The sequence below is a fragment of the Coffea eugenioides genome, chromosome 1 (assembly GCF_003713205.1).
Source record: "Coffea eugenioides isolate CCC68of chromosome 1, Ceug_1.0, whole genome shotgun sequence".
Classification (NCBI taxonomy): domain Eukaryota; kingdom Viridiplantae; phylum Streptophyta; class Magnoliopsida; order Gentianales; family Rubiaceae; genus Coffea; species Coffea eugenioides.
Genome location: NC_040035.1, coordinates 53007448 through 53019845, shown reverse-complemented (window position 1 = coordinate 53019845; position 12398 = coordinate 53007448). Strand labels below are relative to the sequence as shown.

General features: G+C 37.5%; 1 protein-coding gene across 2 annotated transcripts; it reads right to left on the bottom strand.

Annotated features, from left to right (window-relative positions):
- Positions 1 to 7471: 7471 nt before the first annotated feature.
- Positions 7472 to 11454, bottom strand: LOC113781111 (ethylene-responsive transcription factor RAP2-7). Of its 2 annotated transcripts, XM_027326965.1 has the most exons (10): positions 10427 to 11454; positions 10267 to 10292; positions 10092 to 10122; positions 9908 to 9995; positions 9602 to 9747; positions 9355 to 9399; positions 9120 to 9238; positions 8874 to 8992; positions 8533 to 8646; positions 7472 to 7994 (listed from the first exon to the last, which is right to left on the bottom strand). In XM_027326965.1, the coding sequence occupies exons 1-10, from the start codon at positions 10981 to 10983 to the stop codon at positions 7719 to 7721; spliced, it is 1521 nt and encodes a 506-aa protein (XP_027182766.1). In that variant the 5' UTR covers positions 10984 to 11454; the 3' UTR covers positions 7472 to 7718. The 2 variants fall into 2 exon arrangements, with proteins under 2 accessions (XP_027182766.1, XP_027182774.1); XM_027326973.1 differs by lacking the exon at positions 9355 to 9399.
- Positions 11455 to 12398: the final 944 nt, after the last annotated feature.

Here is a 12398-nt window from a genome sequence, read left to right as displayed (position 1 = left end):
TTTCAAAGGTAAAATCGAAAATATTCGTTAATCCATAAATTTCCACCATTTTCTTTCTTTCTGATGGCTTTCGCCATTTTGCAGCATAGAAGAGGGGAATATGATTGTTCGAATCCCCAAGGTAAGGCAAAATTGGGTTCTTAGTCATCATTTCTTTAGCAGCTTCCACATTTGCAGCTAAGGCCGCATGATGAAGAGTAGTTCGGCCAAGTTGGTCTGCGGCTTCAAGCTGCTCCTTAGCTAACTCCTTCACAAGCTTTTGCACAAACTTTGACCGGCCACAACTAGCTGCCACATGAAGGGCTGTCATGCGAAGGTTGGAGATTTTTGCTATCTTTGCATTTTGATTGGAACGAAATTGGCAACTAGCTTCTTTCCAATCTCCTTCCATTGCTGCTCTGTAGAGTTTTGGGAGTTTGGTTGTTTCAGCTTTATCAATTTGCTGATCCCTTCTCTTGCTGCTTCGCGGACAAATCCCAATGTCTCGGGATTTAAACAACAAGAAGAATGGAAACTGCAGTTGGAATTCAAGAATAAACAAGAAGAAACTATGAAGTAGCAGTAGGCAGAGAACCAATTGAAAAAGCGGTGGAAGTGTTTGAGGGATGCAAAATTATGGATTAATGAATGTTTTCAATTTTGCTCTTGAAATTATGCCGGTGTGCTATTTTTAGCCTGAAAAAAGAGCAAATACGAGCATTAGGACCAAACTGGCTCATAATTTATATGTTAGGAACTATTCTGACTGATTTTAAATGTTAGGAACTAAAAATATTTTTTGTGAAAATATTAGGGACCAATTTGACAAATTTCCCAAAAATATAATTCACTTGGCATTCATTGCGAAAGCAGACGGGGACCAATTCTTGGGCCTGGCCTGTGATGGCATTTGGGTATTGGTCCTACACTGTGAAGGTGTGCTTTGGCGCTTAGGTCGTTACGAGTTTAGGCCTGAACCAGAGCCTTTTTGTATGCGACTGATGCGAGTTTGTTTGATCAGTGCAAGCGGCCTAGTTGGTGCGTTGGTAGAGAGGACACAAAAGACACAGAAGTGATTCGAACCTATACATCCAGAGCTGATGAATTGCTCAATAACAGTGGACCAAACTGTAGGGGCTTTCCAAATTGAAAGGCTTGTGTTTAGATAGAAAATTATTTAAAATATTATTCAAAATAATTAATGTAGTACTTTTTATAATATGTTATATGTTAGATAAAGTGGTAATTTGAAATATAAAAAGGTGATTAAAAATTATATGTTTGTGACGTAAGTAAAATAATTATATCTGAAATAATTTTGAAACACGCCTAGTGTTATTTTATTCTTTTTCACTCAGAAATAACACAATGAAAAAAGTGGGTGATATCTTCTCTTTTTATTTCTTTTTTTTTTGGGTCTTAAGTAGATTTTTTTATTATATCCATGCAATTTAGCTAACGTTTGCAGATCCATAAAGAGAATTCAAAAAAAAAAAAAAAAAAAATTTCCTACATGGAACATGCTTAAGAGTTGTGATACTTGTACCATGTGCTTAAAGACTTGTACAGTAGTTTTTGTTGATCTGCAAGATAACTTTTGCAAGGTTGGTTGTGACTACAAAATGAGCAAGGATGAGTATCAGCTTATCACCAATGCCTTTTTCTGACGTTGGTTATTACGCCAATATTAGCAAGGATGAGCATGTTACCAATGCCGCTACTACTTCTCCCATTGCCACTGATTTATGAACATTAGAGAAACCAAGGAAAGAAAAATGAAAGACAACGAAATAGGGGAGAGCTGAATTCGAAGTGTTATTATGCCACACAATTCTTGGTGTCATGAGAAATTGTGTAGTGAAGCCTCCAAGTTACATACACGATACGTGCATGGTGGTTCCCTTTGTGGCGGCTCTTTTCCTCAGCTTGGATGTCATAATATCTAACAAGAAGCGGATGAAGAGATTCTTAGTTCCCGCTTTAAGAAAAAGGATTCCTCGAAAGATATCAAGCTGTCAAGTAGTGGAGGAACCTTGGGAGGATGCATGAAAAGATTGCACAGACTATTTACTCCTGTTAGTAAATAGTAAAAGTGGTAATGCTTTTATCATTGCTTATATTCCAGTGGGTGCAGTTTGGTCTCCTTAAAAGAGATCACCACTACCCTCCAGTCTGCACAACAGCCATAAGACACACTGGTTTAAAATGGATCCTTTCTCCTTTTTTTGTTTGCGGACCGGAATGCTTCTTTACACAATCAATCAATACTATGCGCATGAGTAAATATTTTTTACCTTCTGGATGCATAAAAAAGCATTCGTTTAAATCATATATTAAGTATGTGCTCTCCTCTTTAGCCTTTAATTAGTCTATCTGTAGATTTACTATTCCCGAGCGTAGGAGACAAATTTGGAACGCTCAAGTTTCCCTACCATTTGGTTGTCTGATTCAGTGCCATAAATACAAAATGTTTTCTTGTTTCTTGGAAGATCGTAGAAAGATCTAAGAGAGCCCCACGAAGCAAAAAGTCCACCTAATCTGAGCATCAAACCTAACAAAATCAAACAAAAAAAAGCAGGAGAGGGACCAGACGTATGATTAATGTGTGAACGAACAGTCAGTCAGTGCTTAAATTCCAGCAGATGGGCTTGGGCCTACCACGTTTCAATCGATATCTAAAGGCACCGATTCAACAGTAGTATTGTCACTGGAGGAAAGAGATTTTTCATGGGACAGTAAAAGAGGTTTGGAGGCGAAGGACAGGGAAACCTTTGAAACCTTGGCGGAAAAAGTGAAAATGGCAGAGGAGGAGGAGGGTATTACAGTGGAATGCACATTGCACATTAAAGCTAAAATCCAAAGCTGGAATCCAATCCAGGCCAATAAGAGCACTAGGCTGTGGTACCACGGGATAACAACCCCAGCAGACCCTCCATCCACACGACACAGGCCAGCAAATTATGTACATTTCCCAACTTGTCTATATCGATTTGTACTCCTCCTAAAACAATAACCCGGAAAATGATCCTTCACCTAGCTGCATGCATATCGTGCAATATCAGGATGATTTACTTAAAAAGGTTGTCATAAATGATCAAAGGATTTTCCGTTATAACTTTTCGTGTTACACTCTTTTTGTTATACTTACTGTCTGTCCATCTCTTTTGTGTTCTATGCAATAATAAGCCAAGTATCCATTCAAGTTTTAACATCTCTTTCTTGCCAGAACATTCATCCTCTATATATATATAGTGCTTGCGTACGTTGTTCGTTTGTGTATGCAAAATTAATCCGAAATCATAGCCTCTTTCATATATAAACAAACATAACATCGGATATCACTACCATGTAAGAATTTCTCAATGCAACTGTCATGATGCACCCTTCCTCGTACTTGAAAGGTTAATCAATCAAATTAAACTGAATTAGAGAGAGCACGTAATAGAGAGAGGAAGGAGCCTAGTCCCTCCTTTTCCCCTCAGAATAAGTCACAAAAAACAAGAAAATTTCAAATGGATGCTGGAGTATTCAAGTCTTGCTACAAGTGGCAAATTAATCCATGCGGGAAATTGTATTTAACAATTCCTTTCCAGGGCCAGGGCCAGGCGCCTGGTCCACTTATCTCTAACCACAGGAGCTTAGACTTGGAGGTACAAACAAATTAATAATAATGTATTCAAAAAGATTTTGCGTGTCTCAATTCTCTGCATCTTCCGAAAGAAAGAGAGCCGAAATCGCAGGGTTGAGCACGAGTCTACTACGCTCTACAGTGCACGTGACTCACGTTTACCGACATAAGTAGCAGTGCCAAGTTTTTACCAGTTCCCAGCTCCGCTCCAAAAAGCCACACATTACAGCAGTGTTCTGCAAGATTTTCTTTTGTAAATAGTTGCCAGCCCAAGAGTAAATACTTGCCTCTACTTTTTACTCCTGGTAAGACCATAAAGTGAAGGGAGACTACCTTTCTTGAAGTTTGATTTATATTTTTTTAGGGAGTTCAATTTTGGGAGGTTCGATTTATATTTACTCATGGCGTGTACTTTTAGAATTTTAATGCAATTATATATGATTGTCGTATTTATGACATAATTTACTATATAAGTAAGTTTCTTCTTATACGCGTAAAATATATATATATATATATAACTGCGCATACTGTAAATTTTGAAGGAAATACGATCGCCTTACCAACCATAACCTACCCAATCCCCTTTAGTAATATTATTATTATTGACATCTTGCTCTTTTCTTTTTTTCCAAGCTCGTAAAGAAGATTCAAGAAATTCCGTGCGACCCTTGCCCTTGTGAGATATACGAGCTGCATGAACTTCACGTTCTACCCATCCGCCGGTCGCTCTCATCCAGACTCTACGCAATGAACTGCAAACGACTGGTGCCTTTTGACACCACATTGACATTAATCCACTGGTTGCTTAGTGTTTTATATTAGACACAAAGGACTAAACTATGCAGGGAACTATGTTTATAGAAGATTTATGTTAGTAATATAAGAATAAAATAAGTAGACCCAAATTTTCATGCGTTGTATCATTGTGCTTGTTAATCCCTTTTTTTCTTTTTTTTTTTTAAATTCATAAGCATATGAAATTTAGATTACCGTGTATGCTACTGGAACCAATTCATATGTTAACCGGCTATACAAATTTGGGTTATGGAATACAATTTTATTGAATCACGCTACATGTAATAGTTAGGGTAAGCAAAATTACTAATGCACATGTTACCCGGTCCATGAACACCCCTAATGCGAGCTATTATTCATTATTAATGAATAACTGGTCAAAGAGATGTAATGTCCATGACAATGTTCGATATTTTGCAGAAATAAAGAAGACATTAATGAGGAGGTGACCACAGCAATTTTTATGTCCCATGGTGTAGGAACTTTTCTAGAAACTCGTGTACTTTTGTACTATTACAGAAAGGGAAAGAGTGCATATTATTACACGGAAAATTTTTTTTTTTTTAAATTATTTAGCGGAGTGTGCAATTTAATACCTTAGGCAAAAGGCAATTGTATTGGACTTGGGATATTGCCCTATTGGCACGTCACGCTTTTTTTTTTCAACTCCGGTAAATGACTTTTCGTTGAATTAATTAAATCTAATCCCAGATTGAACTCCAAAAGCCGACAACTCTTGGAGCCAACCAGGGACTTAACTACCCAACCAAACCCCACCCCAGAAACGATGTGGGATAACTAGCCTAAAGGGGGGAACCCTGCTACTAAGTGGGATACTACCACCCAAGAATCCAATCCCAGGAGCCAGTTGTCTTTTTTCAACTCCAGTAAATGACTTTTCGTTGAATTAATTAAATCTAATCCCGGATTGAACTTCAAAAACCAGAATTTGGTATATTTATAGGTATAAAAAGGCAGGACCAATTATACAGCAACAGCTAATTGGCACGTCACGCATTTACCCGACAGAATTTGGTATATTTATAGGTACAAAAAGGCAGGACCAATTATACAGCAACAGCTAATTGGCTGAAAATTCTTTCAACAAATGCTTTCCAAAAGTCAAATTCCCCTCCCACCCCAACCCCAGCCGAAGTTGTCGAATGCAAACACGAAGAGAATTGTAAGATGGGAAACTGGCCGTTGATAGTAATAAAAAGAGGAGAAGCATTTTAGCCCATTGAACAATGGACTGTAGCATCAGATTTTCCTGAATACCTTTCGATTTCAATTTTCCTCGTGCTAAAAGACCATTATGTGAAAAAAAGAAGTAAGAAGAAAGAGTTGACAACATACACGACACCCCCTTCACCAGGTACTAAGTAGGTTTGCACAAATTGGTAATCATACGGTTGTTGGAATTAAATGAGGTTTGCACAAAAGATACACGACACCCCCTTCACCAGGTACTAAGTAGGTTTTTTTTTTTTTTTTGAAGGAAAGGAGGTGGTAAGTAGGTTTGAGAACAAAAGCTTGCTTCTCAAAGTATCATAACACACACACACTCTTGTTAATTCTAGTGATAAACTGGTGTGCTAGTACTACATGTTTGTTTGTTTATTCATGACTTTCTTTCTTTCTTTCTTGGAGTATGAATAATTTTTTTTTTTTTTTGGTTTACAGCCATTCAGATTTTTTACATACATAATAACCTAAAACTAGAAAGAGCAAATAATTGGAGCAGAATTTGGAGGGAAGTAGTGCTTGAAGATGTCATAATAGTTACTCTTCTGTCCTATTTTGATAGTTCTAGTTTTTCTTTCATACATTTTAAGAAAAAGTAGTTAATTTTGTTGGAAAAACAAATTTAGGTTGCTATTTTTCTATAATACCCTTACATTAAATAGAGTACAATTTTATATTAATTATTCATGAAAACTTGAATTAATGGTTTATGGAAACTTAAATTGACGGTCAAGAAAGAATCAATCCTTATTTTACAATATTTCATATTAAATCTAAATGTATTATATGGGATAGGTTAACAATCTATATTAAATAAGGTAGTTTATACTAATAACAACCTACATTGAATAAGGATATTTTAACAAAATTAAAAGATAACTACATTTTTCAATTTTTTTTTGTCGATACGACAGCTTCCTACACTATAGGGAGGGAGAGGGCCAGGCGAGTGCGTAGATTTTTTTAAGCAATGCCACATTTAATTGTGACAAATTGATGGGAGGCAAGGTTTGAACCCTTGTCTCCCACCCCACTAAGCCTTAATTCATTGGTGGTGGCTACCAGTCTTGGGCTGGTGGTTCTATATTTTTCAATTGGAAAGTGGACTACAATTTGAAATAGATGAAAAAGAAAAATAGGACTATCAAAATGGAACGGAGGGGGTATTTAATGATAACGTTTGCATTAGTTGCGTGATTATGGTACTGCTACTATTTTATTTATCTTCCCAGCTACGCAGCATCAGTTAGTAGTAGTGACTAGTAGTATTACTGACTGACTTACCGCCTAAGGTATTGATGAATTATTAAAAGCTCTAATGAGAACTATTGACGTGAGGACGTACCAAAAGGTCCAATTTAACTCATAATAATAATAATAATAATAATAATGTCATCACATAGCTACTTAAGCTGGGCCAATACAATAATATATTCCAAAAATGATAAGTGTGGCATACTGAATCAAAGAGACGAGTGAGTACGAGACACTCACACTCACACTCACACTCGTCTCTTTTTACAGGACATGGTGTTTTGATGATTTGACAAAATAGCCCTGTACGATGATCGTCTGTCTGTGGTCCTAAAAATTTGGACCAAACTGAAAATCATTTTATTCAGGATGGGATGGGTGTGTTGGAACTTTTGCGTCCATGGGTAACTCTCATTTTGCCAGGGACTGTAAAATAGATGTCTTCCTCCTCAAATCACAATTTAATGATATCAGAGATTTCGATACAGGATAGGTATCATGAATATCGCAACTACAAAACTTAGCTGACCAGTAAGTAGAATGTGAATCAAGACGTCAAAGAATTTCTGCTACCCAAAAAAAAATAAAAAAGCATTAGAACAAAAAGCAAGAAAAAGCACAAGTGTTGTGTAGTCTTGTTGATTAAAGATCGAATGAGGCAGCATCTTTTCCCCATGAAACTAGAACACTGTATGTGTGAAACAAGTCAGTCACACCATCTATATTGTCTAATTCGAAGTCATACAAATGAATGCACGCACGGTCTCTGTTAGGTCTGCCTATTCACAAATATTATGCTCAGGTCAGGGAGGCAGATTTATGTAGGCGGCCATTGTGGCCCGAGCTGGAAACGGCATTGACTATTGTTAGCAGATGACACCGGGTATGAAGCAAAGCATAGACCGACAGCCGAGGAGTTAGGAGCCTTTGATGAAGGAGAGGAAGCGTTGGAAGCCGAAGATGAGAATCCTGATGATGCTGCAGTTGAAAAAACTGTCACTGGGGTAGCACTTAACTGACTTTGCATTTGCCACGCCCATTTTTGGGGTCCCTGTGAAGAACCAACTTCGAACCTATTCTCAATTACTCTTTCCTGCCAAATCACTTGTAACTGTTATATTGCTGATCGATTCAAAGCAGGTTGGTTCATAAACCACAGATAAAAAAAAAACAAATATCACGGGAAAAATTAATCAGCTCCACAGTCTATTAACTGTCTCTGCAATCAGTACACAACTAGCTAAAATGGTGCATGCTTTTTCAGGTTAATATGCACGATAAGAAGAGTATGGTATGCACTTCATAGCAAACTCCAGTTGTTTCATACTGCAAAGTTTCCAGAACTAAATACTAGTGTCACTACTCCACTTGCAAGACTTTATTCTGTTATTACTGAATTAATTGCTGACCACTTGATTAATCATCAAAATAAACAGAATCACTCTTTTAAGTGTTATCAGGCTAATACTCAATTAATATATTTTTTTTTTTTTGGCAATATACAAAACATAAATTGATGTGATTATGGTCAGATATCAGGGAAAAGAATCTCAGAGAGCATTTAATGAGCAAAATCAAAAGAATTAACTGAAGCAGAAGATATACAATACAAAAAGAATTCAGAATCCTACCTTGTAGTTGGGCATAGAGTTGGAATATACACCAGTCCATAATTGAGGGCGCTCTGGTGTCAATGGTAGTCCTTTAAGCGGTGGACTGTTTACGGTTGTACTAGAGATGTCAATCTGGGGTTAAGCAAAACAAAAGAGATTAATAAGATCCGTACAGGAATTAATACATAAGTGAAAATTGAAGCAAGTTGTTTCCAGATAATATTGGATGGGACCAAAATGCTTGACTACCAAGTTCTCCTAGCATCATATAGAATGATGCAGCAAAATTAAGGAAGACATTACTCTGAAGAGTTATGAGTTCGAGTAGCATGGCAAATTATAACCATGCTTTTCAATACCTTCGATATCCTTGCCTTTTGGACATCATAAGGATGGTAATGTACATCCCTTGAACTCCCATTTTCCTTTCCAGAAGAAGTTGAAATCCCCAAATTCAGATCAAGATCATGGTGGCTTCCTGCAATGGTACCATCGATAAGTTGATGACTCAGCTCATCATCTCGTTAAATGAAACTGCTCATAGCAAGCATATTCTAGATGACCATGAACATAATTTCAAAAAATGAAAGAATCGTTGAGTCCACCTTCGTTCTGGGAATGAGGTTGCACCATATTAGAAGGCATTTCAGGTTCATAGGTACTCGGCTCGAAGTTGGTAACAGCTTCCCTTCCGTTACATTTGATAGCTGCCTTGTCATAAGCCCTAATTTCCAGAAAATCAAAAGGGAGACACACGAGTTGGATGATACCCTATTGAGCTTGAGAATGCAGGGTAAATAATTCAGTATCAGGGAGAAGGTAATTCATGATCATTAGGACCTTGCAGCTTCAATTTCACTGTCGAATAACCCAAGATATATATACCTGCAAAGCAATCATTGCAATCCCAGCTATAAATTTCAGGGTTCCCAGCGATTTTTTTTTTTTAAAATTAGTATTCAGTGATCAACATATACTGTTTCCAATTCCACACCAATAAACAGACTCTAAAATGGTAAGCCTAACTTCTAGCACAAAGGATAAGCAATAAAATTCAACTTAAAAGAAGAACGAAATAGTTGCTCACTTTTTGCCAAGGAACTGTCCCATTCGAGCTTCCCATCTCCCGCACTTGTGCAGTGTCACTCCTCTGTATTTCGAGCTCCCCCTCGAGAAACCAGTACTCTGTCTTCGGAGTATATGGACAAATTCCTCTTTAGTCAGATTCTTCATCTGCATTAGTTAAATGCGAAAGGAATCATGACCCTCACAAGATCAAACACCATGTCCAGGAATGTAGATGACAGATTAACCTTGCTCAACTTCCATTAGACCAACTTTTAACAGTTCCTAATAGAAACATCGGAAAGACAATTAACCTTAGTTAGCTAACCTGTTTCATATCTTCCTCGTAATCACAGATAGTAAAATTGATATCCGCATCAATGCCCCGAAACTTAATGGCAGCTCTATCGTACGCCCTGACACCATAAAATTAAGCCATCAATAAATGTAAGCTTCAATTATAACAGAAAGAAGTGGTCAATAATTATCATATGCTGTAAGACTAAATTTACCTAGCCGCGGCATGAGCAGTGTCAAATCCACCTAAGACAATCGAAAACCCAAAACCAAAACTCATTAATACTCGCTAAATTAGCATAAGCTTACACACAACTTTTTCATCCCAAGGAGTAAGAAAAACAGAAAAATGACAAAAATCAACCACATGATCAAAATAATTAGCCATACCCAAATATACTTGCTTCCCACAGTCCCTGCACCCAAAAAAAAAAAGAAAAGAATTAAGTACGTAAATAATCAGGTTGAAACTATTTCAGCAGCGGTAGAAATGATAATAATTGCATCGAATTGGGCATAAACCAAGAAAAATCAATAGATGACAACTAACCAAATATGAGATTCCCATCTTCCAGTTCTTCTGTAAAAAGTAACTCCTCTGTACTGTGAGCTTCTAGACCTCGGCCCTCTTCTACTCTTCTTCACTTGCTGCTGCTGTTGTTGTGGCGGTTGCTTTTGTTGGTGACTAAAAGAAAGATCCGCCCAATTACCGGCATTACTTCTGGCCCGATCGGGAGCTCTGCCCGGCCCGAGCTCAGCCACCGGGAACAGGTTCTTGGTGACGAAATCAGGCTGATGAGCGGCAGTCATCCGGCCACCAAAGACCACCTGATTCTCGTCCTCACCTTCAACTTCCTCGCCTCGATTGGCGCCGTTGACTTTGAGGATGTCGAAGTTGAAGGTGAGGAGGTCGGAGGAGGAGTTGGCGCCGGCACGCGCAGAGCACGTGTCGTCGTCAACGGTGGTGGCATTGCTAGAAGCCTCAGCAGCTTCAGCATTCACTACAGATGAATCGGATGTCTCCTCGGCCGATTCATACTCTCCCATACCTTCTTCAAATATGCCTGCCTCCTCATCATTTACTACACTCAAGTTTAGATCCAACATATTCTTCTTTCTTCACTATCAAGATATGTAACTGTATTACTAATTGTACTAATTCTTAAACTAAACCCAGAAAATTTCCACAACTGGGACGGATCAGAGAAGTAATTGTTGTAGAAAAAGACAAAAAATTATTAAGAGCTGATCAGAACTAAAGAATGATCATTGAAAGTTCAACTTTGAATAAAACCCAGTTTCACTTTCACCCCACTTACTTGTTTTCCCCCCACCTTAGGCTTTCATAGATATATAGAAGGAAAAAAAAGAGACTAAAGGCCTATACATACTGTTTGTTGGAGGAAAGTAAAGAATTGTTGGAAATGGGGAGAAGAATCGGAAGCAGCTGAGGCTATATATAAGGAAGAGAAAGAGGAGGAGGAGGAGAAGGAGGGCAGTAGAAACGTGACGAGAAATATAAAATTTGTTGAGAAGAGCAGAGAAAGGTTGCAGTTGCAGCTGCCTCTCCTCTGCTGCTACTTGTCTTCTTTCTTCTTCTTCTCCTCTTCCGTTACTTTAATTGGAGTTTTCTTTTATTAATTTGTTTTTTCTCCTCAAATTTTTTTCCAAAGGCTGTGGTCGTAGGAGAACCGGTGGAGCCGGTAATGGGTGCTTGTTCTGTATAATTTATTTGTGGTTTATTTTACATTTTTTGGGGAGAGAGAGGGGGGGGGGGGGGGGGTGGTGTTTTTCGCAATTGATTTGGTCTCATGGATGGGAGCATGAATGTCCAACCATCACCAAATTCACCCTTGCTCTCTGTGCAGTGCAAGTTAGTACTACTACTACAAATTTTTTTTAAGGTCTCGTATTTTTACCATACACTCCTGCTACTTTATCTTTTACCTAGATAAAATTATTAAAACTTGAAAAATTCATCCAAGCATTTTAATAGTAGAACTTTATAGTTTAAGAATTAATTTCGGGGAAATCATTGTGCGGTTTAATGAATTATTAGTGTTTGAAAGCGTAGAAATACTAAAATCTATGGCAAAAGTTGGAATAGCTTAATTAAATTTTGAAGTGTTATTCCCTCAAAAAAAAAAAAAGTTTGAAGCGTTATCAGATCAATTTGATTTTCTGCGTGACACTTCTGTGAACTTTAAAATAAAGTTAAAAAAGTAATGCCGTTTAAATCTTGCCTTTTTTTCCCTTTTCTTTTCTTGTTGAAAATTGGCAAGTGAGATTGGAGTAATAATTAAGACTATTGGAATCAATAGCTCTTTATATCAAAAAGTTGAATAGTTCTGACTAGGGTTGCGCATGAGTCAAGCCGATTGCGAGCAATTTGAATCAAAACTCGACTTGAACTCGGTTAACATCGAATTTGAGTTCAAAAATACTAAATTCAGTGACTTGCGAACCAACTTGATTATATATATATATTTTTTTTTATTTTAATAGTGAAATTACATATATAT

What these genes read in the sequence shown, in the direction of transcription:
- LOC113781111 (XM_027326965.1), bottom strand. Translation starts at nt 10,983, where the DNA reads ATGTTGGATCTAAACTTGAGTGTAGTAAATGATGAGGAGGCAGGCATA. An exon ending in ACTGCTCATGCCGCGGCTAG is followed by an intron (nt 9,996 to 10,091) that starts GTAAATTTAGTC and finishes TTATGGTGTCAG; the next exon opens with GGCGTACGATAGAGCTGCCA. An exon ending in ACCTCATTCCCAGAACGAAG is followed by an intron (nt 8,993 to 9,119) that starts GTGGACTCAACG and finishes GTACCATTGCAG; the next exon opens with GAAGCCACCATGATCTTGAT.